General features: G+C 38.7%; 7 protein-coding genes across 10 annotated transcripts; 3 read left to right on the forward strand and 4 right to left on the reverse strand.

Annotated features, from left to right (window-relative positions):
* The first annotated feature begins 4,338 nt into the window (after nt 1-4,338).
* Nucleotides 4,339-5,384, forward strand: LOC124349133 (DNA-directed RNA polymerase, mitochondrial-like). Its single transcript, XM_046799650.1, has 3 exons — nt 4,339-4,543; nt 4,628-4,719; nt 4,786-5,384. The coding sequence occupies exons 1-3, from the start codon at nt 4,442-4,444 to the stop codon at nt 4,919-4,921; spliced, it is 330 nt and encodes a 109-aa protein (XP_046655606.1). The 5' UTR covers nt 4,339-4,441; the 3' UTR covers nt 4,922-5,384.
* Nucleotides 5,331-6,364, reverse strand: LOC124349079 (solute carrier family 35 member F6-like). Its single transcript, XM_046799582.1, is given in 3 exon segments — nt 5,331-5,814; nt 5,871-6,031; nt 6,033-6,364. Coding segments are annotated over 3 exon segments (639 nt in total). The 5' UTR covers nt 6,350-6,364; the 3' UTR covers nt 5,331-5,653.
* A 1,401-nt stretch (nt 6,365-7,765) lies between these two features.
* LOC124348975 (V-type proton ATPase subunit B) lies at nt 7,766-10,079 on the reverse strand. The gene is made up of 7 exons (XM_046799406.1): nt 9,845-10,079; nt 9,604-9,758; nt 9,375-9,546; nt 9,174-9,313; nt 8,627-9,104; nt 8,362-8,549; nt 7,766-8,298 (listed from the first exon to the last, which is right to left on the reverse strand). The coding sequence occupies exons 1-7, from the start codon at nt 9,936-9,938 to the stop codon at nt 8,026-8,028; spliced, it is 1,500 nt and encodes a 499-aa protein (XP_046655362.1). The 5' UTR covers nt 9,939-10,079; the 3' UTR covers nt 7,766-8,025.
* Nucleotides 10,080-10,471: 392 nt separating this feature from the next.
* On the reverse strand, nt 10,472-17,239 carry LOC124348899 (TBC1 domain family member 12-like). The gene is made up of 6 exons (XM_046799288.1): nt 16,980-17,239; nt 13,169-13,299; nt 11,982-13,082; nt 11,489-11,908; nt 11,087-11,423; nt 10,472-11,023 (listed from the first exon to the last, which is right to left on the reverse strand). The coding sequence occupies exons 3-6, from the start codon at nt 13,074-13,076 to the stop codon at nt 10,830-10,832; spliced, it is 2,046 nt and encodes a 681-aa protein (XP_046655244.1). The 5' UTR covers nt 13,077-13,082; nt 13,169-13,299; nt 16,980-17,239; the 3' UTR covers nt 10,472-10,829.
* LOC124349097 lies at nt 15,614-16,899 on the forward strand. 3 transcript variants are annotated; one of them, XM_046799605.1, is made up of 6 exons: nt 15,614-15,777; nt 15,854-16,199; nt 16,256-16,318; nt 16,389-16,478; nt 16,543-16,608; nt 16,685-16,899. In XM_046799605.1, the coding sequence occupies exons 2-6, from the start codon at nt 15,897-15,899 to the stop codon at nt 16,712-16,714; spliced, it is 552 nt and encodes a 183-aa protein (XP_046655561.1). In that variant the 5' UTR covers nt 15,614-15,777; nt 15,854-15,896; the 3' UTR covers nt 16,715-16,899. The 3 variants fall into 3 exon arrangements, with proteins under 3 accessions (XP_046655561.1, XP_046655562.1, XP_046655560.1); XM_046799606.1 differs by having other exon boundaries at nt 15,614-15,773; XM_046799604.1 differs by having other exon boundaries at nt 15,614-16,199.
* A 104-nt stretch (nt 17,240-17,343) lies between the features above and the next one.
* Nucleotides 17,344-18,400, forward strand: LOC124349069 (nuclear receptor-binding factor 2-like). Its single transcript, XM_046799570.1, has 4 exons — nt 17,344-17,424; nt 17,499-17,601; nt 17,657-17,979; nt 18,042-18,400. Exons 2-4 carry the CDS (start codon nt 17,578-17,580, stop codon nt 18,373-18,375), a joined length of 681 nt encoding a protein of 226 aa, XP_046655526.1. The 5' UTR covers nt 17,344-17,424; nt 17,499-17,577; the 3' UTR covers nt 18,376-18,400.
* A 51-nt stretch (nt 18,401-18,451) lies between these two features.
* On the reverse strand, nt 18,452-20,733 carry LOC124349082 (BCL2/adenovirus E1B 19 kDa protein-interacting protein 3-like). Of its 2 annotated transcripts, none has more exons than XM_046799585.1 (6): nt 20,429-20,733; nt 19,600-19,774; nt 19,414-19,501; nt 19,243-19,316; nt 19,010-19,174; nt 18,452-18,936 (listed from the first exon to the last, which is right to left on the reverse strand). In XM_046799585.1, exons 1-6 carry the CDS (start codon nt 20,472-20,474, stop codon nt 18,888-18,890), a joined length of 597 nt encoding a protein of 198 aa, XP_046655541.1. In that variant the 5' UTR covers nt 20,475-20,733; the 3' UTR covers nt 18,452-18,887. The 2 variants fall into 2 exon arrangements, with proteins under 2 accessions (XP_046655541.1, XP_046655540.1); XM_046799584.1 differs by having other exon boundaries at nt 19,600-19,786.
* Between the last annotated feature and the right edge of the window lie 1,390 nt (nt 20,734-22,123).

Here is a 22,123-nt window from a genome sequence, read left to right on the forward strand (position 1 = left end):
TGTTGATGCCTATACCTATGTAAGTCCATTTTAATTAAATGAAATTCTTCTATGTAAATAATTAATAGCGCTGCCAAAAGTGAGAGCTAACTAGAATGTTTGAAATGATAATTAAAATTACAGATGTTCCCTTTGGCTTATGCCATCATGACCGAAAAGACAGAAGCCCTGTATAACTTGGTATTTGCCAGGGTAATCGAAGTCTTGAGAACCACAGGGGATGGGGCTACAACTATTATCAGGATGGTTTCCGATTTCGAATTTGCAATTTTGAATGCAATGACGACCGCTTTCCCTGGAGGTACTTCTCGGGGCTGTTGGTTTCATTTCGGCCAAGTAAGCGATTGTAGTGATTCCAAAATACTTCGTAATTTCCAATTGTTTTATTAAAAATAGGCGATTTACAAAAAAGTTACCACTGAAGGCTTAAAGAGGGCATACGCTGAAAGACCAAATGTTCAAAAAGTCATAAAAATGCTGATTGCCTTAGCCCTTTTGCCAGCAGATCAGGCTCATGCTGGTTTTTTGGTAATTTGCTTGAAAAATTCCGTAATCCTGTATATGAGTCTGTTTTGCGCATCATTAACTTTCATGGTTTTTCAGCATATTCAACGAGAGTCAATTGCGTTGCTTCAAGAAGAATCACCAGAAATTCGCGCTAGAATTCAAATTATATTTGAGTATATGCAAGCATACTGGTTCAATGTTGTGACCCCAGAACGTTTTTGTGTACACGGACAATCAAGACGTACCACAAACGAAGTGGAATCTTTCCACCGTTGGTTTAATGCCAGGTGCGGTAAATACCACCAAAGTTTTTGGACTTTCATTGGTAACACCGTAACATTATAATCTGAATTAATTAAATTTGTATGATATATGTGCTAATGTGATTTATTTTCGTGTCGTAGAATATCTACAAAAAGTAGAATCTTCTAATTTAAAAGATTTCAATTTGGCGCGAGCAGGGCACGCAATTAAACGCCAGCAGTCTTTTGCGCAGAAAACAAAGGATAGACGAATCCTTCAATACGCTGATGCACTTCGTGCAGGGGAATTGACAGTTTATCATTTTTTAGAAGTTTGTGCGCAATTCTTCGAACCAGCAGTACTCCCCATCGTTCCTGCTGAGGAGCCGCCACATGTCGACCATTCGGTAAAAGAAATGAGTTTTTTTTTGTTATCCAGTATTCTACAAACATATATTTTGTCGTGTATAGGATGACGATGAAATAGATCCTCCTGTACGGGGCCGAGGAGGCAGAGCTCGGCGATTAAGAGTGCGCCGTAATGGCAACGGAAGAGCTGCCCGTCAAGCCCCTATTGTCCCCGGACAAAGAATGCCACGAAACCGAAGGGCTGGACGAGGTGGTGGAGCAGTTGGTGGTGGTCCCGGAAGAGAACGTGATGCCGTAAATCCAAATGTAAGCTATAAAATTCCATGCAGTTTCGTACACTTTTTTTACGAAGGAAACATCTCATTTACAGCATGCCGCCTTAGACCCGGAATTGATTTTGCAGCAAGCGATGGTCGAAGTTGGTCTGCCAATCGATGTGGCTAACAACCAGCCGTTGATAGAGGAGCCCCCGTTGCTCGACATGGATTGTGAAATATGCGGGGTAGCAGGGAATCGAAGAACACAGGTTTTTATACCATGTGGGCATACTTTCTGCGCTTATTGTGCAGACCAAATTGAAATCTGGCCAGGAACTGAAGATACGTGCCCTATAGGAGGACGCTGTCATGTGTGCCGCACTCCTGTTGCAATAAAGAATCGCGTTTATTTGTATTAGATATCAACAGAATTTTTAATTATGATGATGTCAATGCGTCGCAATGCGTAAAGGTTTCTTATCCTTTTTGAAAAAGTTTTGCCTGTATCAGTCAGTGAAAAACTGGTTTTAATAAAAATATCCCAGATTCTCAGAACCACATTAAAGAAAGTTTGTTTTTATTTCATCCGATCTTGAATTTTTTTTGTTAATTTCCCCCTGTTTATCATAATAACCCATCGCAATATTCTCTTATAGGGTGACGTTTTCCTAGTGACGCCATTAATATTATCGCCGTTCTAGTAACTGTAGTTATTCCTGGCCGGAACGGTAGGGCCGGAAGGGTGGTGGGCCGGAACGCCACAAATCCAGTTCCTACGTTTTGCCGTTAGAGGCTCAGAATCAGTTTCGAGTTTCGTCTGCTCGTTGCTTTGACAACAGAAAGAGCAAATGCTTCTTTTATTTTTGATCACAATTTGTATCATAGTTAAAAGCTTGGTAATCAGACTGAAGACTCTGTCTTGATTCAGTCACTTATCAAATAGTTATGCACTGGAATTTGAAAGGAGTGATCAAACGAGTAAATTAAGGCTGTTTCTCAGTGAGCTCCTCACACTCATGGCACAAGTAGATTCCTCCTAAAGCATTCATTTTCCACAATATAATTGTTTTTATTTTATTCTCTAGAGCGAAGAAATCAGACCAGAAACCACATACAAAAGCTGTGAACTGTTGTACCAGGAAATCTATTTTGATGAAGTAGCTGATGTTGCTTTAGCGGAACACTGACAATTCTGTTACTTATAACAGAAGTTGCAGAAGCTCTCTTGAGAACACTTCACGGTCCATATTTCGAATAGTGGCTAATATGCCTGATACTTTCAATGAAGGTAATATTATTCCAAAGTTTGATTTGAACTATATTTTAGAAGTAGTTTGTTTTAAGTTTGCCAGAGTTTGATCAGCAGTGGTGAAAGACATGAAGAAGAATCCTTCCTAGGACGGGCCAGATTAGAAACAGTTAGATCCCTCTGCAGGATGTGCCCAAATTAGATTTTGATGATCCAACTTAAATGTGTAAGTTTTTTTTCATCTGCACTAGCTATACCGTCGCATGTTGCTGCCGAAGCCGATGGATCTCACAAAGTTAAAGCTTATCGAGGTTAGTTTTCACTTATCAGGAACGATTTGCCAACTCTTTCCCAAATTTTCTCTTATCCATTCCTCAGATCGAATCGCCTTCAAACGACAGAAAGCGGAGATGTATAGTTTGTGGTGTGATTCCCTTTATCGCTTATCACTTGCTAACCATTTCCGAGATAAAGTTTTCTGGCTACCACATAACATGGACTTTAGGTTATATATTGAATGCTGCTAATTTTTTTTAAATTGTTAATTGTTGTTGAAAGAGGTCAAGGTTTATTTTCATTTTCTTTAATTTTTGTATAAATATTTTAGAGGTCGAGTATATCCGTGTTCTCCCCATCTTACGCATCTTTCCCACGATATGGCTCGATCACTGCTCTTCTTTGCCCAGGGTAAACCTTTGGGTGCTGACGGTTTCAACTGGTTAAAACTGCATGTGATATATTTGACTGGTACGAAGAAAAGGGAGCCGATTAGTGAACGTCATGCCTATGCCGAGAAAATAATGCGGGAAATTCTCGACTCAGCTGATAATCCTTTAACGGTTAGACTTGCCAAGATTTATTATCATTTATTTTTTTTAACTGTTGAAACTTTAACAACAATACAGGGAAGACAATGGTGGGTCAATTCAGATGAACCGTGGCAAACCTTAGCAGCTTGTATGGAAGTCGCAAATGCATTAAGATGTCCAGAAGGACCGGAAGCTTATGTTTGTCACTTACCTATCCATCAAGACGGATCGTGTAATGGATTACAACATTATGCAGCTTTAGGGCGAGATACAGTTGGAGCCGAAAGCGTCAATTTAACACCGACTGATAGACCACAAGACGTTTACAGCAACGTGGCCAATCTAGTACACAATACTTTCGATTGTTTGCTTTTTACAGAGAATTAATTTTTTGTTTTGTTTTTTAAATATAGGTTGAAAGGGAACGTTCCAAAGATGCTGCGAATAATGTTGAAATTGCTCAACTTCTTGCTGGACTGATCAATCGAAAGATCATCAAGCAAACAGTAATGACGACAGTATACGGTGTCACGCGGTAATACGGTGCCCGATTACAAATTGCCAAACAGCTTAAAGGTACATAATTTTTGTGGTGTACAGTACACGATTCTGATATTTTTGGGTAAATTACTAACTTCATTGGCTTCTGCCTAAACAGAACTACCGAATCTAACACCTGAACAAGTTCAAGTTGAATCTGTTTATTTAGCTGACAAAACATTTCAAAGTTTACAAGGTTTACGTCGGCTAAAGATATTCAAGACTGGTTTACTGAAAGTGCTAAATTGATTTCAACCGTCGCCGGAGAAAGTGTCGAATGGATCACTCCGATTGGGTTACCAGTTGTGTAGTCGTACAACAATAATCCTTACGAAGCAATGTAAATTGGGTATTTTTTTTTTATCATTCCCAGAAATTCTAATAGTTTATGTTGACAGTCGACCGAATGCGATTAAACAACGCAACGCATTCCCACCAAACTTTATTCACTCCTCGGACTCGAGCCACATGATGCTAACGGCGCTCTATTGCCAACGAAAAGGCATCACTTTTGCGTCCATTCACGATTGTTTCTGGACTCACCCTTGCACTGTGGCAGAAATGAATAAGGTGATATTTAAAAAACCTTGAATTCCAGATTTGTTGTTTATTCATCTTTCCCCTGTATTTTTTTTTTTTTTTTTTAAATTTCAGATCTGCCGACAACAATTCGTCTCTCTCCACTCTCAGCCTATTTTGGAAGATCTTTCAAAGTTTTTGGTCTCACAGTTTGCCGTCCGAGCGAGGTATTTAATAATAGATTTGCTATATTGCTCACACTTCAGTTGTTAAATTTATCTTTTTTTTTTAAGTGGTGCCGATGCTGTTGACGATGACACGCCCAAAGGACTTGCAAGACACAGATTGAATCAAATTATAAGTGAAGTGCCTAGACGCGGTATGTTTGATTTGCGCCTTGTTCTCGACTCGGTCTACTTCTTTTCCTAAACTATAAAGGATTATCGGACGTGTTCGTTGGACAAAAAGTAACAACAGTTAGGATGGTTGTAAAATCTGTGCATTCGTATAATTAGTATTGTCTAGTCTTTTCCACAATAAACCCGACGTGGTAGTTCCTAATTTTGTCATTGTTTATAAGGAGATAATCAACAAGATAAACATCAATCGCCTACACACGATAATCTATTGTTAATTTTTATCAAGGAAGACCCGCCATTTAATGAAAGACAGACGATGAAAGAGAATCTGGTAGTTCCACGATATGAAACCAACAGGAAATAATTCTCGTCCCAATTAATTTTTTTAAAATACGCATTAATTTTGCTGACCGAGACTGCACTAGTAACGAAACGATTGCAAATTTTCCGAAGTTTGGGGATAAAAAAGGAAAAAAATATGAGGAGTTACCGCTATGAATTGAGAAAAGCATATAGAGAAACTTTGACGAAGAGAAAAAAATATCGCGAGACTAGTGGATAACACTTCCGTCTTCCTTCTTCCTCATTGATGGATTGGTCTTCATTAACCCCTAAAAGTGGCTCCGAGTCCGATCCGCGGCGGCACTTGCAAATCGAAGCGTTGATAATGTTATTGTACAAGCCCATGCCCATCACAAGCAAAGCAAATCCAATAATCTGTAATAAAAGCGTCACATTAATTAGATTTTTCTTTACAAAGTTTTGATTAGTATTTAATCAATAAAACTAATTTATATATGATTCATACCTGAGGCGAATAAAATTGTTGCCATTGAAGAGATAGACTTACGCTCCAAATAACAAGCGTTCGTACCGAATCCAGAACCATACGAGTGGTCGCTGACAATTCCTTTGTGACGCTGACACCAGCGAAATTAAATAATGCGATACTTATCACAGTACCTAGAAAGAAATGACAATGAGGGATTGAAGGCTGAAAAACAATAGAAAATAAATACCTGACATGGCGAGAATAATCATTGGGTTATTACGCATTTGGATGAAACCATCCAAAGCATCTTCAAGGACCATACGAGGATTAGAGATAAATGGAGGTCCCACACGAAGGAAATACATAAGAATAAGCAAGAGGGACAGGGTTACAAAGCCAAAAATCCCAGCCGACGGCCTGCAACGCTGGCACATTGTGTTTGGTAACAAATTTCTCTTCCCATACCATTTGGCTGGCTGTAACGATTTGCGCCATAACAATCAGCAGATCACCAGTGATAATGCTGTGGATTGAGTTGTTGCTGCTACCAGAGCCAAAGATAAAATCGGAAGCGCCCACCACACTCAGACCCATGATGACGGTTAACATTCCAAGCCATTCACGCGCTTTTAAAAGCCTCCCTAGGAAAGCTGTGGACAAAAGTCCAGTGAAAATAATGATTGCTTCCGGAATCGAGTTTAATGGGCACCGAAGTATCTCGGACATTTTCTCAACTATGCTATAAAGCAATTCTACACAAGACCATTTACTGAGAAACAATTATGCACAATCGAAAATTCTTTTTCATTCTATTTTATTAATCCTGTTACTTTGCCCAACAAAAACGATGATGTGTATTGTGAAGGTGGCCTAAATAAAATCAAAAGAGTAAAAAAAAAAAACTGCTGATGTTACTTAATCCACATTCAAGAAAGATGATTTTTTTTGTTTTTATTTCATCCGATCTTGGATTCTTTTTGTAAATTTACCTCTGTTTAGAATTACAACCGATCGCAACATCCTCTTTTAGGGTGACGTTTTTCTAGTGACGCCGTTAATATTATCGCCGTTCTAGTGTCGGCCCTGAAATTACTGCCGTTCTAGCGTCGCCGTTCTAGTGTCGGCCCTGTTGCCGTTCTAGTGTCGCCGTTCTAGTGTCGGCCCTGTTGCCGTTCTAGTGTCGCCGTTCTGGCGTCGCGTTCTAATGTCGCCGTTCTAGTGTCGGCCCTGCTGCCGTTCTAGTGTCGGCCCTGGTGCCGTTCTAGTGTCGGCCCTGCTGCCGTTTTAGTGTCGGCCCTGCTGCCGTTCTAGTGTCGGCCCTGTTGCCGTTCTAGTGTCGCCGTTCTAGTGTCGCGTTCTAGTGTCGCCGTTCTAGTGTCGGCCCTGCTGCCGTTCTAGTGTCGCCGTTCTAGTGTCGCCGTTCTAGTGTCGGCCCTGTTGCCGTTCTAGTGTCGCCGTTCTAGCGTCGCGTTCTAGTGTCGGGGTTGATAAGTTCTAGTGTCGGCCCTAAAATCTTGAAGTTCTAGTGGCGCGTTCTAGTGACGCGTTAAAAAAGTTGTAGTTCTAGTGTCGCGTTCTAGTGTCGGATTCTTAAAGTTCTAGTGGTAATACGTTCTAGTGTCTACATGCCGTAGAAAACTAAATAACAAAACGCCATCTATTTTCAAGAAAGAAGACTTAACATTTGGCAGTATTTCAAATCTGACAAGAAGAGGTGTTGGCGGAAAGATATACAAGCTCGATCTTTCGAGTCTTTTCCATCATCATAGATGCCCACACAAAATTCCCTCACAAGTTACAAAATCTTACCGACTTCAAATAACGAAATCCTTCCTTTGACTACATATTTAAAAACTACAATTTTAAACCATGAAACAAAATGAGAATAATAATACGCAATCTTTTATCGCCCAAATTCTGCGGTTAGTTCCGGATTGGGTACGAAACTAACTAACATAATTTATTAGTTTTGGGAATTCAGTAATCCCTCGTCGGCTTCTACCAACGGATGAAGTCCATGGAAGAATGGTAAGGGATTGTTCTGGAAGGATATTTAGTTACATGCCAATAAATTTCAATCACCAATCATCAATGTTGCAAGTTAGAAATATTTGGTAGCCATAGAAAAGTGATCATTTTAAATATGGATAGACATTAAATGTATTTAACAAAAAAAAAAAAAAAATAATAAACAGGACACAATTTTCAGAGCACATCCAGATTTCACATTGGCAACAAGTCCATCTCGATACTAGAACTGAACACGAAATTGTTCGCTACTCAAAGGAAATTCCCACCAATCAACACAATAAAAAGAATGGAATTATTGAAAGGACGCAAATGCGGAAAGGGAATTATTATCTAATCAACCGTATGGGATACCAACTCGATTTATAGTGTCCTTATTTGCCTTGGCGCGCATCACGCGGATAAAACTCAGCCAAAACACTAGCGGGAATACGTTTAAGCATCTCCTTAGGGAAGATACGCAGTAACTGCCAGCCAATATCCAGAGACTCAAAGACAGTACGATTTTCGTAATTTCCTTGCGCGATAAAGTTCTTTTCGAATTTAGTCAAAAACTCGAGGTACAACAAATCGTCGGGAGTAAGAGCTTCTTCACCAACAACTGCTTTCATGGCCTGGACATCTTTACCAATGGCATAACAGGCATACTAAATAAAAATAATTGTCGTTAGAAAAATTAATTAGAAAATTCACACTCAAGTATTTAATACCAGTTGATTGGAAACATCGGAGTGATCTTTACGGGTCATGCCTTCACCGATAGCAGACTTCATCAAACGAGAAAGAGATGGAAGTACGTTGATAGGAGGATAGATTTGTCTGTTGTGCAACTGACGATCGACGTAAATTTGACCCTCAGTAATGTAACCAGTCAAATCGGGAATAGGGTGAGTGATATCTATAAGTGAAAAGAACAAAGAAAATAGGTTATTGCAAAGAAAAAACACTTCTTTGAACATTGTAAAAAGATATTACCATCGTTGGGCATAGTCAAAATGGGAATTTGGGTAATGGATCCATTGCGCCCTTCTACACGCCCAGCTCGTTCGTAAATTGTGGCCAAATCGGTGTACATGTAACCGGGGAAACCACGTCGACCAGGGACTTCCTCTCGAGCGGCTGAAACTTCACGCAAAGCTTCGGCATATGATGACATGTCTGTCAAAATAACCAAGACATGTTTCTCGCACTGGTAGGCCAAGAACTCAGCAGCAGTCAATGCAAGGCGGGGAGTAATAATGCGCTCAATGGTCGGATCGTTTGCCAAGTTCAAGAACAGGCAAACATTTTCCATTGAGCCATTCTCTTCGAAATCTTGCTTGAAGAAGCGGGCCGTCTCCATGTTAACACCCATAGCGGCGAAAACAATGGCAAAGTTATCATCATGATCATCAAGAACCGATTTACCGGGGACTTTAACCAAGCCACCTTGACGACAGATTTGAGCGGCAATCTAGATCCACATATAGAGTAATCGAGTTAACTTAAAGTTAATTATGGCTTTATGAAACTTTTACAAGACCTCGTTGTGAGGGAGACCAGCAGCCGAGAAGATTGGAATTTTTTGACCACGAGCAATAGAGTTCATGATATCGATAGCAGAAATACCTGTCTGAATCATCTCCTCAGGGTAGATACGTGAATGAGGATTGATTGGCTGACCTGCATACACACTCAAAATTAACAATATATTTTTACAGCATATACATGGAAATAACCTTACCTTGAATATCTAAAAAGTCTTCAGCCAAGACAGTTGGACCTTTGTCAATAGGTTTACCAGATCCATTGAAGACACGACCAAGCATATCTTCAGACACTGGAGACTTCAAAATGTCTCCAGTAAACTCGCACACTGTATTTTTGGCATCAATGCCAGAAGTTCCCTCAAAGACCTTTAAAAGGGCATTTTTAATATACAATCTACTATAATATTGAAGTAGTCAACTTACTTGAACAACAGCTTTGCTTCCACTAACTTCCAACACCTGTCCGGACCTAATGGTGCCATCATGAAGACGAAGATTTACAATTTCAGCATACTTAGGGAACTTCACATCATCCAAAATGACCAGAGGACCATTTACACCAGACACAGTCCTATAGGCTGTAATTGAAATACAATTTTACTACTAGAGATTGTTCTTGGAGTACCAACTAATGGCAAAGATAACAAAGTGTCAAAATACTTACACATTCGAGGCTGGAAAATGTAATCGCGATTTACAGCCATTTTATGTTCAAGTCGAGCTTGAGCTTCATTTAAAGTGCCTGTCTTATGCGCCATTTTCAGTTTCGTTTGCTCTCCGAAATTTGTTGGAAAATACGGAAATCAAGTACTGAACTTTAACAGTGACCGAAGAGAACTCAGTGTCAGTCTAGAAGTTCTACTCTTCCCTCTGATGAAAGTCACGGGTTCTCTCGATCATATGACTGTCAGATCCCAATTGTTGCCAGTTCGCGATATATCGACTCTTGGGTCACAACGTTTATCAAGTATCGGGTATCGCGTTTGGCCTCGATTACCCGCGCAATACAAACAAGTAGTAGTTTTTTTTTATCGTATTAAAATTACTATTTATTATGAACGTACGCGTTACATAATTTTGCTCATTTAAAACTATTTTATAAAGACTGTAGTATCTTCACCAGAAAACTACGTATTTTATTTTATTGATGCTATTTCCACTTAAACTTTCGTTATCTAGTTTGCATTCTTCCTAAAATTCGAAACAAATAAGTGACGATTCTTTGTACTGAAATTTAACTTTACTTAGGTTCTGTAATCTATAACGACCTATAAATAATGTGAAGTTTCAGTAATCGATGGAATTCATGTATTAAGTAAATAGATTGGACAGAAAGTTTTGTCCTGCTTTACAATGTGCCCAGCCAGAATTGTGTGGCCTATACAGACAGGTGCTGTCTAAAACAAAATCCCAATCATACTGATCGTTACCAACATCAACATGATCGCATATATGCACCGATAGTGCATTAAAAATACAAGCGAATAGATACATAAACATTCTTCAAAAATAACAGGCTTTACATAATGAACAATTTACACTTATTGGATATACACATCAATATTCAGTCTCAGAGTATTTGACGGAAGACACGAATGAGTACAAGCTCCGCAATACCAATCTCTTGAGGTTGTGATGTTTGTTGAATTTTACGTATGACCTTTCACTTTAAAGTGATGAGTTAACATTTGTGTAAAACGAGATTTCTCTTGGTAAGCGCCAATTTGTTCGACGATTTTGAAAAGCTTGATCCCGTCAATGTCTTCAGGTAGATTGGTCAGCAACTGAGCGGAATGGATAAAGTCCGATTCTAGTAAAGTAGACTCGTACAATTTCAATATACCTGTATCAAGAAATCACGTTAAAGTCGAGCAGGATAGTTGATTATTCAAGATAAGAATGGTACCTATTGCAATTCGAAATATCAAATCGTCCCCATCTCTACAGTAAACATCCCATACTCTTGAAGCAAGATCAAGAGGCAATGAACGAGAATATAGAGTATAGATCCATTCCTGAAGATACAGATCTGGTGTGAGATTCAACGCCAGAAAGTGCGAATAGACTTTGGGAAGCTGAGATTTGAGCAGAGCTTCAAAGCCGGCATAGAAGTCCGCCATCTTTGCGTGATCGAGGCGGAAGAAAGCATGGAGAAGAGGGCGGTTGAGGAGGTTGGAGAAACTGATAAAGGCATCTGAAACTTCCAGATTGAGCAAGAGCGTCGCGGCTAGAAAAGACATGCCCTAAAAACAAACAAAAGTATGTCAGTAAAGAACAAATAGCAATCAACCCGTATATAATGACATACTTGGACGTAACCGATATCTGGTCGGAAACAAACGTAGGCGCTCAGCAGATCACCAAGAACGTTGTGATAAGGTCCCCCTTTCTGAAAAATTCCCAAATGAGGGAATGTCCTGGAAAGATCTAACTTGATCCCTTCAACGCTGCTCTCTAGGCCCACACCGTCGCAGTTGATCAACTTCTCTTTGGCTCGTTCAAGACACAACGCGAATAACTCAGGAGTAACGTTAAGGTCATTTCCAATGGAGAGTTTCCACACCTGACCACGTACAGAAGGAGGCAATCCTTGCCACCAAAGGTCACGAGTTTTACGCAATTTGCGTGTTATCTCCCATTGTGGAAGGATTTCTGATGTCCAGATTTTTGTGGCAGCAGCAACTTGCTCTTCTTGTTTACACAGCTCTTCAATTCGTTTTTCCTTTTCCTAAAAAGCCAGTAATACATTAGTAAAAATATGGACTGAAATAGGTTAAAAAAAAGGAAAAGCGTATTCATACTTGAAGTTTGGTTTGCTCTCTACGTTGAGATTCTTCCAAGAGCTTGTGATGTAAGATCTGATGATGAAGCTCTTCTTCTGGGCACTTTGCCGGCAGGAAAGAAGGGCGACTATGCAATATTAGACCAGTAGAGCCGATGCTTCGTGGGTTCAAGGTCGGGCTACTACTACTGTTGAGACTGCTGCAACTACTTTGCCCACTTCGAGATTTTTGAAAAAAACTAGTTCGACTGAAAAGTTTCCATGATGCAGCTGAATGATCGTTGTCTGTTTTGCGAGTGAACGCACGTGTCCAAAACGAAGCTAGCCCGAATCGAGGAGGTTCGCAGGAACGTTCCAAAGAATTTGTGTGTTCAGTAAAGTCTGTGGATGAACTATAGTTACTCAAACTCGACAAACTGGTGTGAGAGTGAGGGTTACTGTTCAATGGCATCAGTGGCAAATGGACTTCACTTCCTGTGCTGCTTACATTACTAAGCAAGCTTGGTTGTCGTCTATGCCCCATCTCTTTCTTGAATAGCTGTTCATCCTTCAGCACTTCAGCTTGTACAACTCTTATTTGTTTACTATAAGGATCATGTACAACAGGCAATTCTTCCTGAAAAACATCATCAGAAATACCATCATCAACTTCTTTGTGAGTTTCCACTGATGTCTTCTTCGGACTCTTGACTTTGTCCCTGCCTCTTTCAGGCCAGGTGTGAAATCTTGTATCAATATTTTCAGTCATTCCATTATCACACTGGCACACTTCGATAATTTGACTAACTGGATCTGTGATTTTTTCCTTTGACTTGAGTAGAGAGAGGCTGTGCATCCTCTGCAAGAGTCCTTTTTTCTCAAAGCATTCTGTGCTTGTAGAATTGTTCTTGGTGCTTTCAAAGATTTGTTTGAAATTGTGCAACTTGTTGCTAAACGGATTTGTTAAACTTGCTTTAACTTTTTCTTTACTAAATGTTTGGCCTTGGACAGTGCCTGATTCAAACGATTCCTGATTGCCAAGTTGATTTTCAGTTTTCTTCTTCTGGTTATTACAAGTCTGGCAGATTTCATACATTTTTTGAGTAGTCAATAGTCCATTTCCTTCCTCCTCCATTTCAAACTGCAAAAAAAATATATAAATATAAATTTCATTTCCAAAAATCTATAAATAAACTGTATACAGCAGAAGGAATATAGGACACCTACGCGACACACGATCGATGAAATGCGTCTATAAACAAAGACGGTGCATGCTGTTGTGATTTGCAGGCAACACTGAAGTTCCAGCAAAATTGTTAGGAAGAGGAGGAGGACTTTCTTTGGTGAAATCTAGGAATCTGTACACATTGATGAGTCACTTGTATTGAGTTTCAGCATTCAATAAGATTGAAAAAAATATCACTCTTTTGGTGTCAGAAATCGTTTCTTGGATATCAAGATTTGGGTCACGCCCACTCTCAACAACTACTTTGCCACATTGGACATTGCCGTACTGCCGCATTCCGAATTCGCTTTTAGCGGTTTTTATGAGGAAAAAAAACAATTAACAAGTACTTGAAAAATTCCTCTCGAATTGTGAAATTTGTAGTAGTATTAGAAATTCAAAGAATGACAGGATTTTTAGTAGAAGATACGATTATTTCGGCCAATTTGATTTCAACCTATAAAAGTTTCTTATTTACGTATCCTGATCAATAATTAGATACTTTAATTGTACGCTACTTCAAGAAAGTGGAATAGGTATCGTGAAATGTGTGAGAAAGTATATATTTTACTAGGAGATTAGAAAGCTAAAATTTTCTCAGCGAATCAAAAGAAAGCACAGTCGGACTGCTGGTGTACTTTCACAAATTTAACGAATACCGCAAAGCCTACAATTTTTCATCAAATCAGCAAACGAATTTAGTTCGAAAGGAAAAACTGTTTTAGCGGCTTTGGACTCATAAACCTGTTGCAGTTGCCAGCTGTCATCTAGCAGTGTATGATCAAGTCTAAAGAAATAATTCTACAGAGCTACTCTTGCTGCTAATGAGTAATGATCCAGTAGAGCGGAACAACGGGAAAAGAAGAAGCAAAAAGTCTAGAAATTTGCAACAGCTGCCTAGGAACCTCAGCTTTAATGATCTACATATCAGTTTCTAAATGAATGGGAAGTGTCATTACTGAAGTAATTAAGCTGAAACTATTTCTTCTACCCAGGGGCCAGGGTAACGTACAAATGTTTATGAAATACGTTGAAAAAATTTCGATAACGTTTAGGTATTTATAACTAGATTTTAAAAAAGCTTTGACGTGAAAAGAAATATTTTTTTTACTTGAGCATTAATTTAATTATCGGATGAACAAGTATAGTTAGTGCGCTATCCTGTGACTGTTTCGAGCCAATCATAAGAAAATCACGTCAAATCTGACGCATCATATTTAGCTAGTCAAAAAATATTTTTAAATGTCACGTAGTTAATGGGGTGGCTGATCTTCTCGAATATCTTCATTAAACCACCCACAACTTTTTTTTAGTAAAATTTTTGACAAATATGAAATTATATGTATGTCATGATACAAACAGTCATAAGCTGTTTAACAGAAAACACGTGAACACCAAGAACTTGTAAGTACAGAAAAAATAATGTCCATATACTTTCTCTTGATTTACACCTTCATAATCTATCGATTTTAATTTGTTTACGGTACCCGCTAGAGATCTTAAAACACTAGGAATTGAGGATGGATTACTCGAAATCTACTAGAGCAAATGGTATTGTCGGGTATTGTTACCCTTGGCCTTTTATTGCTTTTTGTGATGAAAACTGTAAGCCAAAACAGCACAACAGTCCCGTACAGCGAGTGGTATAAAAATCGAGAGGTTTACAAGTTGACCATTTTTGATGACCCTCTCGAAAGCAGGCGTCGATTAAATGGTCCATCTTATGACGGCTGGGTACAGGAACAACAAAATAATTGGCGAGGTAGATAATCGCACGACAAATATAGGTTATTTGACATTTTTTAAACGTGTTTAATTTATAGATAAATGTACGGTACAGCCTGATGTTGGAAAATGTAATACAACAGAAACAGCCTGGTATTACGATAATCGATTGCTTTTATTGTTACCACATTCTTCCTTATTTTTAGCTTCTTTTATTGCACGGAACAAAAATTTTCCCAAATTAATTTCTCCAATCTAATCCACAAATAGCTTACCAGTTTCATTCTAGCCAAGGAAATACACTATATAGCTTTACAAAATATACGGCATTCCCTAACAAATACGCCAATTCGCTGTTCTCAAAACAGTTAGGGAATTGAATACTGATCAAAAATATACATAATAATGATGGTAAAGATTATGTAAACCATTGACGGGCCATCGCTGAAATAAAGCATAATTTTATGTAACCCACTTATTCTGCTCACTTATGATCAGAACCATCAAGAGTTTTTTCGTTGACGATGACGATAAGTCTGATTGCTATCACTTCACTCAAAATAATTCGTTTCCAAAGAATCTCGGAAATGTGAAATATGTCATAAAAGAGATTACTCATCATCTGTGACGTGTTACATCGAGGGATCGGATATAATTACAATTCGATGAAAAGCGAAGAAAAATCACGCACAAACTAACAGATCGTATGGCTAAAGAAAAAATCTTTCAACTAGTCACGTAACTGGTGGTTGCACTCTCGAATAACGCACCCAAACCGCCTACAACCCTTTCAGAGTACCAGTTGAAGAGGAAACCTTAAAATAAATCTCACAATACAAGACACAAGCTGTTGGGGTAGAGACCGTGGCACGCAAACTGTTTGTAGGTAAAAATTGTTTTCTGTATTACAGGTTTTTACAGTTTAATCAGAACCGTTCGTTATTGGTAATTTAATTTTCTAGCTGTCGTACTTAAGGGCAATAGTGATTTACTAAGGATCGCAAGATGGAATCCGCTTGGCTGGTTTGGAGTATATTAGTCATTCTATTGGCGACGCCAAGGTTAGGCTACGCAGTACAAGTTGAAGAATTTACTGACGATGAGGTGGAAACGGTGGCCATAACATACGGAATCATTCCGGGATTAAACGAAGTAAAGAAATTGTTTAATGAGGCGAGAAGGGAAAAACGCGAAGTTACTCCGGAACAAGATTTATCCCGTTTCCAGACTACAAATCTCAACTGTAAAAATTCAGTGGAGCAACTCACCAAAAAGTTTCGTCAAAAAATCGCCAATGTCCCAAAACCAGTAGGAACTTATTAGCTTCAACGAAGGAAATGTAAATTAACGCGTTTTCTTTTCAGGCGGGATCTAACGATCAGGCAACGCTTGCCACTTTGACTAAAATTGAAAGAGCTATTAGAAATGTATGTACTAAGGCTTTTCTTACGTATAAGCTCGAAATGAAATTTGATTAACCTCGCACTTACTCGACAGGCTTCGCAAGAATTAGAGGAGGAATGTGCCTGGAAAGATAGTATCAATAAGCCGGTGGAAGCCACTAGGACGCAGTTCCTAACCACAGAAGTAAGAATCGATAATAATAAATTCTGCTATTGAGTGTTAATTATACAATTGTGGGATGTTTAAGGTCAACGATATGGGAAGTGAAGGGATAGTTATCTATCAAATTGGAATCCAGAGGTTGGAATTTGAAGTAAGTATTCAACTTAAACTATAACCCTGAAATTATAGTATTTAGAATTTATGAACTCAATTTTACATGATTATAGGATCCATACAACAGGCCTAACAGACCTTGAGATAAAAAATGACTCTCCTATATTTCTATTAGCATGCACTTCCTTCTTCATGATTATATTCTAAACACATTTCCAATGATGGATGTTTTCTTTTTAAACTTAACTATTTTACCCACAATCTTTAAAAAAACAATTTCAACTTCTTACCTAAACATGTAGAGAAATACATGTTTTTATCTCCTAGTTATTGAAACTTGCTAAATAAAGTGCCAGAAGTCATTCAACACAAAAAAAGTGACACAAAATGTAAGTTATGTACACTAACCTGTGCATATTAGGGATTTGGCAATCATCTTGATCATAGAGTAGTCTGTGATGATTTCTTGAAGATGATTAGCAATTGAACTCGAGCACAGATGATAAAATTGTTGGAAACTAGATGTCTTCAACCAGCACCAAATGTGTTTCACTGTGATGCAATCTGCTAAACTAATAGAATGTCCGACTCACGTGACTTGAATGCTTAAGAAATTCATTACGTAATATTATTGTGTTGCGTTCATCTTTGGGGTTTCAGAGAATGGAACGATATGAAACATCAAGCAGGATGTAAAAATGTGATTAAAAAGAAACAGACGCAGACGCATGGGTAAACAAGCCTTTCGCCATCTGTTGTGCACATTTCCAGTTTCTTACCCTTGGCCAAAAACAATGCTGATGTGACACAACTGAGTTGTTTTGACATCAACCTAAAGTTTTCCAGATAAAAGGTATCAGGATAAAGACAAATTATCGTTACCAATTCTTAATAAATTATTCGGTTTTTTTTCATTCAAACAATAAGCTTTTGGAGTGGATAACTTGTTTGGAAGATACCCAGAGAATTGATTTTGTATGGGACAAAACAAGATGCAGCAGCTGATATGGAAGATTCGAGCTTAAACCAAGTAAGTCTAATCAAACACATATAGTTTGCTGGGTCATAATCCTTAACTTTTAAAGGCACATTATGAGACAAGAAAAGCAGAACAACTAATTCGCCAAGGAAAGCTTGATGCTGCAATCGAATGCCACGAAAAGGCTTCCACACTACTAACATGTGCAATGACTTTAAGTGATTTAACTGCTGTTCAACAGTCACTGCTCTGTCAAAAAGAATATCATATTCGTCAAGTTTGGCTTTTACAATCCAAAATTGCCCAACTAGAAAAGTATAAAAGGAAAATGAATAGCTCAGGTGGCAAATTAGGGTCAGTTTCATGCTCAGTGGAAAGTCAACATGAAACACATCAGCAGCTCAAAATCACACAAATGGAAATAATGAGGTAAGTTATAGTGCTTTTATGAGTGGAAAGGAATGTGTCTAATGTTTAAAGTTTTGAAAAAGAACTTTGTCAGATGCTGATGCAGCCTTGCACCTACATGCCGATACATGCACAAGTATGGACCCACACCTCAACCAGGTGATTGAGTGCCTTCAAAAAATGAGACAGCAGCTTGAGCAGCTGTTTCAGTTTAGCCGCGAATCAGATACAACCACAGACTTACAATTAGAAACCATCGAACCCATCGATGAGTTTGCACAATCATCTCAGTCGATTTCGCCTGAAACGGAAAAAGGATCGAGCGACTTGGAGACAGAACTGCCCACACTCGCACCCCTCGAGGTTCCCCAATTCGATTTTGCCATGCTTTCCGATATAAAATTTGACGATGATTGAATAAATATGCCGTGGACGTTTTAAATGTTTGTTGCGATGAATTACTTTAGTTCAAGAAATAATTGAACTGACAATGTATGAATATGACGCAATTGTATTGTTTAACATAAACTGTGAATAGGGACGAAACAGTGACACTCGGAAAAAGATGATTGCTTAGTTTTACGCGATATCCGAAAAACCCAGTTTTTTTCAAACAAATTTTTTGCTTCCGACCCTTCTACAATAATTCCGCACACAAAACCAGAAATCAATGGAAGCTTTTTCTCGAATATTTAAAAAAGAAACGAAGAAATCTTAGATCGATTGACAATTATAGGCATAAGGGTGCCAGAAAGACCAAATGTGGAGAAAATTTTGTAAGTGAAAAAAGTTATAGATGCTTAAAGAAAAAATGTTTCTTCACAGCCAAGCCTTTATCTAAGCTTAAAATGGACATCAGCTGTACATGTATATCATTTCGCTTTCAGGGCATCCGTTACCAAGGAGAGACTGGTAGAGACTCTGTGGCTTTAGTCCAGGTTCAGTAAAACGTCGTTACTACGCCGACTTAGCCAGAATCTGAAATTGCGCAACATAAGGAAAAAAAAACATTAAGTATTCAGGTCATCTGCACTTGTAATTAATGAATTACCCAATGCCAGTGCCAAGTAGAAGTGTCACCAAGTTTGTGATTACCATCGTGTATAAGACTTGCCGGGAAAAAACACTTGTGCCTCCGACTTTAGCGAAACGAATGCTGTAACCGTACGGCTTCTTTATCGGGAGACGTCCTTCCGGGTGCATAAACTTCCACTCTCTAGCAGCAACAGAAAGAAAAATATTATGAAATCTTTAAGACAATATCCGGAAGAAATATCGACTCACTTGGGTGCTTGTTGCTCAGGACGACTAGACCAGTCCCAAACCCAATCGGTGTCATTTTCAAGACTTGTTCCTTCCTAAACGAAAGATGCAATACTTTTTTTTATAAAGGTGTATATTCGCCAATACTTGAAAACAAATACAATTCCATTATTTCAGAATGGGTGACAATACCTTGGTGCAGTAGTTGATGTAGAATCCCTTCAATTCTTCTCCTTCGCCGGCTGGTTCAGTGTTGGGACTATTTGGAGGCGACTTGGGTCTTTGGCATTGCATGAGTCAGTAAAAATATTGATCGATTCAAAACACGCGGAATCAAACGGTTAGGATTCATCAGTTGGTTTTTGTTTTACTACTTACGAGCTGTGCGGCGAATTTTTTCGGGTGGAAGCCAAGGAGACCAAAGCTGAAGACTGATTACTATCACGTTGGGCTTCTCTCAGCAATCTCAGATAATCATCAGGACCATGCGGAAGATGAGTCGGACGCTCCGCAGTTGGACTGATGGGTTGCTCTGATACTTCGACCCATGACTCTACAACATTTTCTTGATCATTTCAAAGATTTCAGAGAAAAACAAGAACACAAAAGCGGAATATTAATTACGCACGATACGCTGCTGCAATAGGCGTAATTTCTACTACGCTACTAGGAAGTGGACAATATATTCCTCCTTTCATTCTACTTCTCACAAGGGCATGATAGACGTCAGACGCCTTACGTAAAACTCAAGGCCATAACCGTGTGTCACTTATTACGGGGGAAAAGGAGTTTGTTTGTCTTTGACAACCTTTGCCCACAGGTTTTTACATCTCCAAGTTTAAAGATAGACGAATGTAATGCGTTCGTTAGATGCCAACGGTTCACTGACATCGAAGCCTAAAAATAAACTGTCGCGTCAAAGAGCCTTCGAAAACTAGTACTTTCCCTCTATCCTTTTTATTACGTCAAAATCAGCAAAAAGAAGAATACGCATTTGGCATCCAAACGAGTTCATATTGTTAAGGCCCCCGTCACTCGCTAGTGCGTATTAAAACATGATACGTGACAGCCTTGGCTATCAATACAACAAAGAAACAAAAGACTCGCAGGATGAGTCTGTACGTCGGTATTACGAAAGGGACATTCAAGCGATACACAACGAGATAAATCCAAAGGAATTCCACACTTTATGCATTTTTCCACTTACCACCCAAAACGGGTCCATCCTCAGCAAGTAGACGGAGACTGGCCATTTTTCCTATTATCCCTAGTGAATTCGACAACAAACCAAAAAGGGTTCTTGCTTTGGAGACAGAAAAACGTGGCTATTTTTTCAAACTAAAAAAAAAAGGCTTGTCTAAATGACACGGAGAGATTGCAATCAAATAGAAAGAATTTCGCGAAAAGCGATCGCTTTTTCGCAGCTAGGAAAAGGAAAAACTGTGTACGACTGCCAGAATCTCGATACACACAACTGACTGGTTTCGAGGTGGCGTTGTTCTGTTGATGTTCTGCAGCGATGTCAACAGTGTTTTTTTTTGTGCCCAGTCTTAAAAAGCAAGGCCAGACACTCCCTGTATCTTTACTGGTTTGGTTACCAAAATCCCCGCTAGTGTCGCACATGTCGCTACTGTTGCCATGGTGCTGTTGCGCTTTCCAAAAAATGTCTTTTGTCTAATGATTTGTTTGATTGTCATGGCAAGAAGGCCCAAATGAATCTTAGAAAATACAAAACTTCTTCTTTGTGCACGAAAAGAATGGTGTAGAAAAATCGTCTAGACAAGAATAATACGAAAGTTCAACTAAACAAACGAGATAAAGAGGTTGTTGAGGTTCAATGGAGATAAGTTAGGTAACTTGAACCAATGTTTTTTATCCAACTTTAATAAATGAATTGAATTGATGCAATGGAGTCGAACTGTCATAAAAGTGTGTTTAGCGTTTTACTGTCGCACTGCTAGCGACTGGGGTTCTCCAGACTTTGGCATTACCATCTTGAGCATGCAGCAGCAGCTTCATGGATAGTTGTAGAACAAATTAATTGGAGTTAAAATATTGTCAGCTCTGAACATTTTTTTAAAAAAGAACGCAGCACTGAAATGTTTCACAATTTAGTTTAAGTTGATTTTAGAAAAACAATTACTAGAGTTTTAAATGAGCCAGTAATGAGTTGCTAGCACCTCACGTCGAAGGTAACGACCTGGTTACTTTCAAAAACCAGTATCAAAAGGGCGTGGTTGATCATAGCCTAAAGAAAAAGCATTGAAATTCGAATGCGTACAACCAATTGGCAAAGGCGAACTATCGCGATAGTCAAGGTATTAGAAGCCAAAAAAAATTTGAAAAATTTTTTTTTACACTCTCCGAGAAACCGGTATTGCAAAATTCTCCAACTTTAATATCAACCAAATAATCAAGTGCGCGAAATGAAGAAAACAAGTTTACAATGCGGTCTTGTTTTCCGGATATGGCCTTCTGGCTATGACTTTTATCGAAGTTTGTACAAAGAGTTCTAGCCCGTGTAAATTGACCAAGCCATCATGCCAAGATTTCTCCACTCGTAAACAAGCCCCGCAAAAATTTACCAAGACATTACATTAAAATCTGAAAAGAATTCAACGTTATGATCTTTTGATCCAAGGTTTCAACTGAATTTGACGCATGCGAGATTTGTAGTCGATAATTAGCCCGATCAGAGTCATTAAACTTTTAAACTGATCCGATAACGATTCGTTTGAATACAATGGTACACACAATTTTGAACGAGTGTCCAGGCCTTTTTTTTTATTATGACGTCACATCACGCCATACGTTACCACAAGAGTCAAATAAGGTAATGACAAAAATGTAAACGTATTTCTAACTATAAATGAATAATTAAAAAAAAAATTATTTTTAATAA

Source organism: Daphnia pulicaria, chromosome 7 (assembly GCF_021234035.1).
Source record: "Daphnia pulicaria isolate SC F1-1A chromosome 7, SC_F0-13Bv2, whole genome shotgun sequence".
NCBI lineage: Eukaryota > Metazoa > Arthropoda > Branchiopoda > Diplostraca > Daphniidae > Daphnia > Daphnia pulicaria.

Bases quoted from the DNA above. Each gene is read 5' to 3' on its own strand.
- LOC124349133 (XM_046799650.1), top strand. From the start codon at position 4,442: ATGATGCTAACGGCGCTCTATTGCCAACGAAAAGGCATCACTTTTGCG. The intron at 4,544-4,627 runs GTGATATTTAAA...TTTAAATTTCAG, and splicing joins CTGTGGCAGAAATGAATAAG to ATCTGCCGACAACAATTCGT. The intron at 4,720-4,785 runs GTATTTAATAAT...TTTTTTTTTAAG, and splicing joins CAGTTTGCCGTCCGAGCGAG to TGGTGCCGATGCTGTTGACG.
- LOC124348975 (XM_046799406.1), bottom strand. From the start codon at position 9,938: ATGGCGCATAAGACAGGCACTTTAAATGAAGCTCAAGCTCGACTTGAA. The intron at 9,547-9,603 runs GTAAGTTGACTA...GCCCTTTTAAAG, and splicing joins GAAGCAAAGCTGTTGTTCAA to GTCTTTGAGGGAACTTCTGG. The intron at 9,105-9,173 runs GTCTTGTAAAAG...ATGTGGATCTAG, and splicing joins CTGGTCTCCCTCACAACGAG to ATTGCCGCTCAAATCTGTCG.
- LOC124348899 (XM_046799288.1), bottom strand. From the start codon at position 13,076: ATGGAGGAGGAAGGAAATGGACTATTGACTACTCAAAAAATGTATGAA. The intron at 11,909-11,981 runs GTATGAATACGC...CTGGCTTTTTAG, and splicing joins GAGAGCAAACCAAACTTCAA to GAAAAGGAAAAACGAATTGA. The intron at 11,024-11,086 runs GTACCATTCTTA...TTCTTGATACAG, and splicing joins GATATTTCGAATTGCAATAG to GTATATTGAAATTGTACGAG.
- LOC124349097 (XM_046799604.1), top strand. From the start codon at position 15,897: ATGGAATCCGCTTGGCTGGTTTGGAGTATATTAGTCATTCTATTGGCG. The intron at 16,319-16,388 runs GTATGTACTAAG...CTTACTCGACAG, and splicing joins TTGAAAGAGCTATTAGAAAT to GCTTCGCAAGAATTAGAGGA. The intron at 16,479-16,542 runs GTAAGAATCGAT...GGGATGTTTAAG, and splicing joins CGCAGTTCCTAACCACAGAA to GTCAACGATATGGGAAGTGA.
- LOC124349069 (XM_046799570.1), top strand. From the start codon at position 17,578: ATGGAAGATTCGAGCTTAAACCAA. The intron at 17,602-17,656 runs GTAAGTCTAATC...TAACTTTTAAAG, and splicing joins AAGATTCGAGCTTAAACCAA to GCACATTATGAGACAAGAAA. The intron at 17,980-18,041 runs GTAAGTTATAGT...GTTTTGAAAAAG, and splicing joins ACACAAATGGAAATAATGAG to AACTTTGTCAGATGCTGATG.
- LOC124349082 (XM_046799584.1), bottom strand. From the start codon at position 20,474: ATGGCCAGTCTCCGTCTACTTGCTGAGGATGGACCCGTTTTGGGTG. The intron at 19,502-19,599 runs GTAAGTAGTAAA...GCAATGCCAAAG, and splicing joins AAAAATTCGCCGCACAGCTC to ACCCAAGTCGCCTCCAAATA. The intron at 19,317-19,413 runs GTATTGTCACCC...TCTTTCGTTTAG, and splicing joins ACATCAACTACTGCACCAAG to GAAGGAACAAGTCTTGAAAA.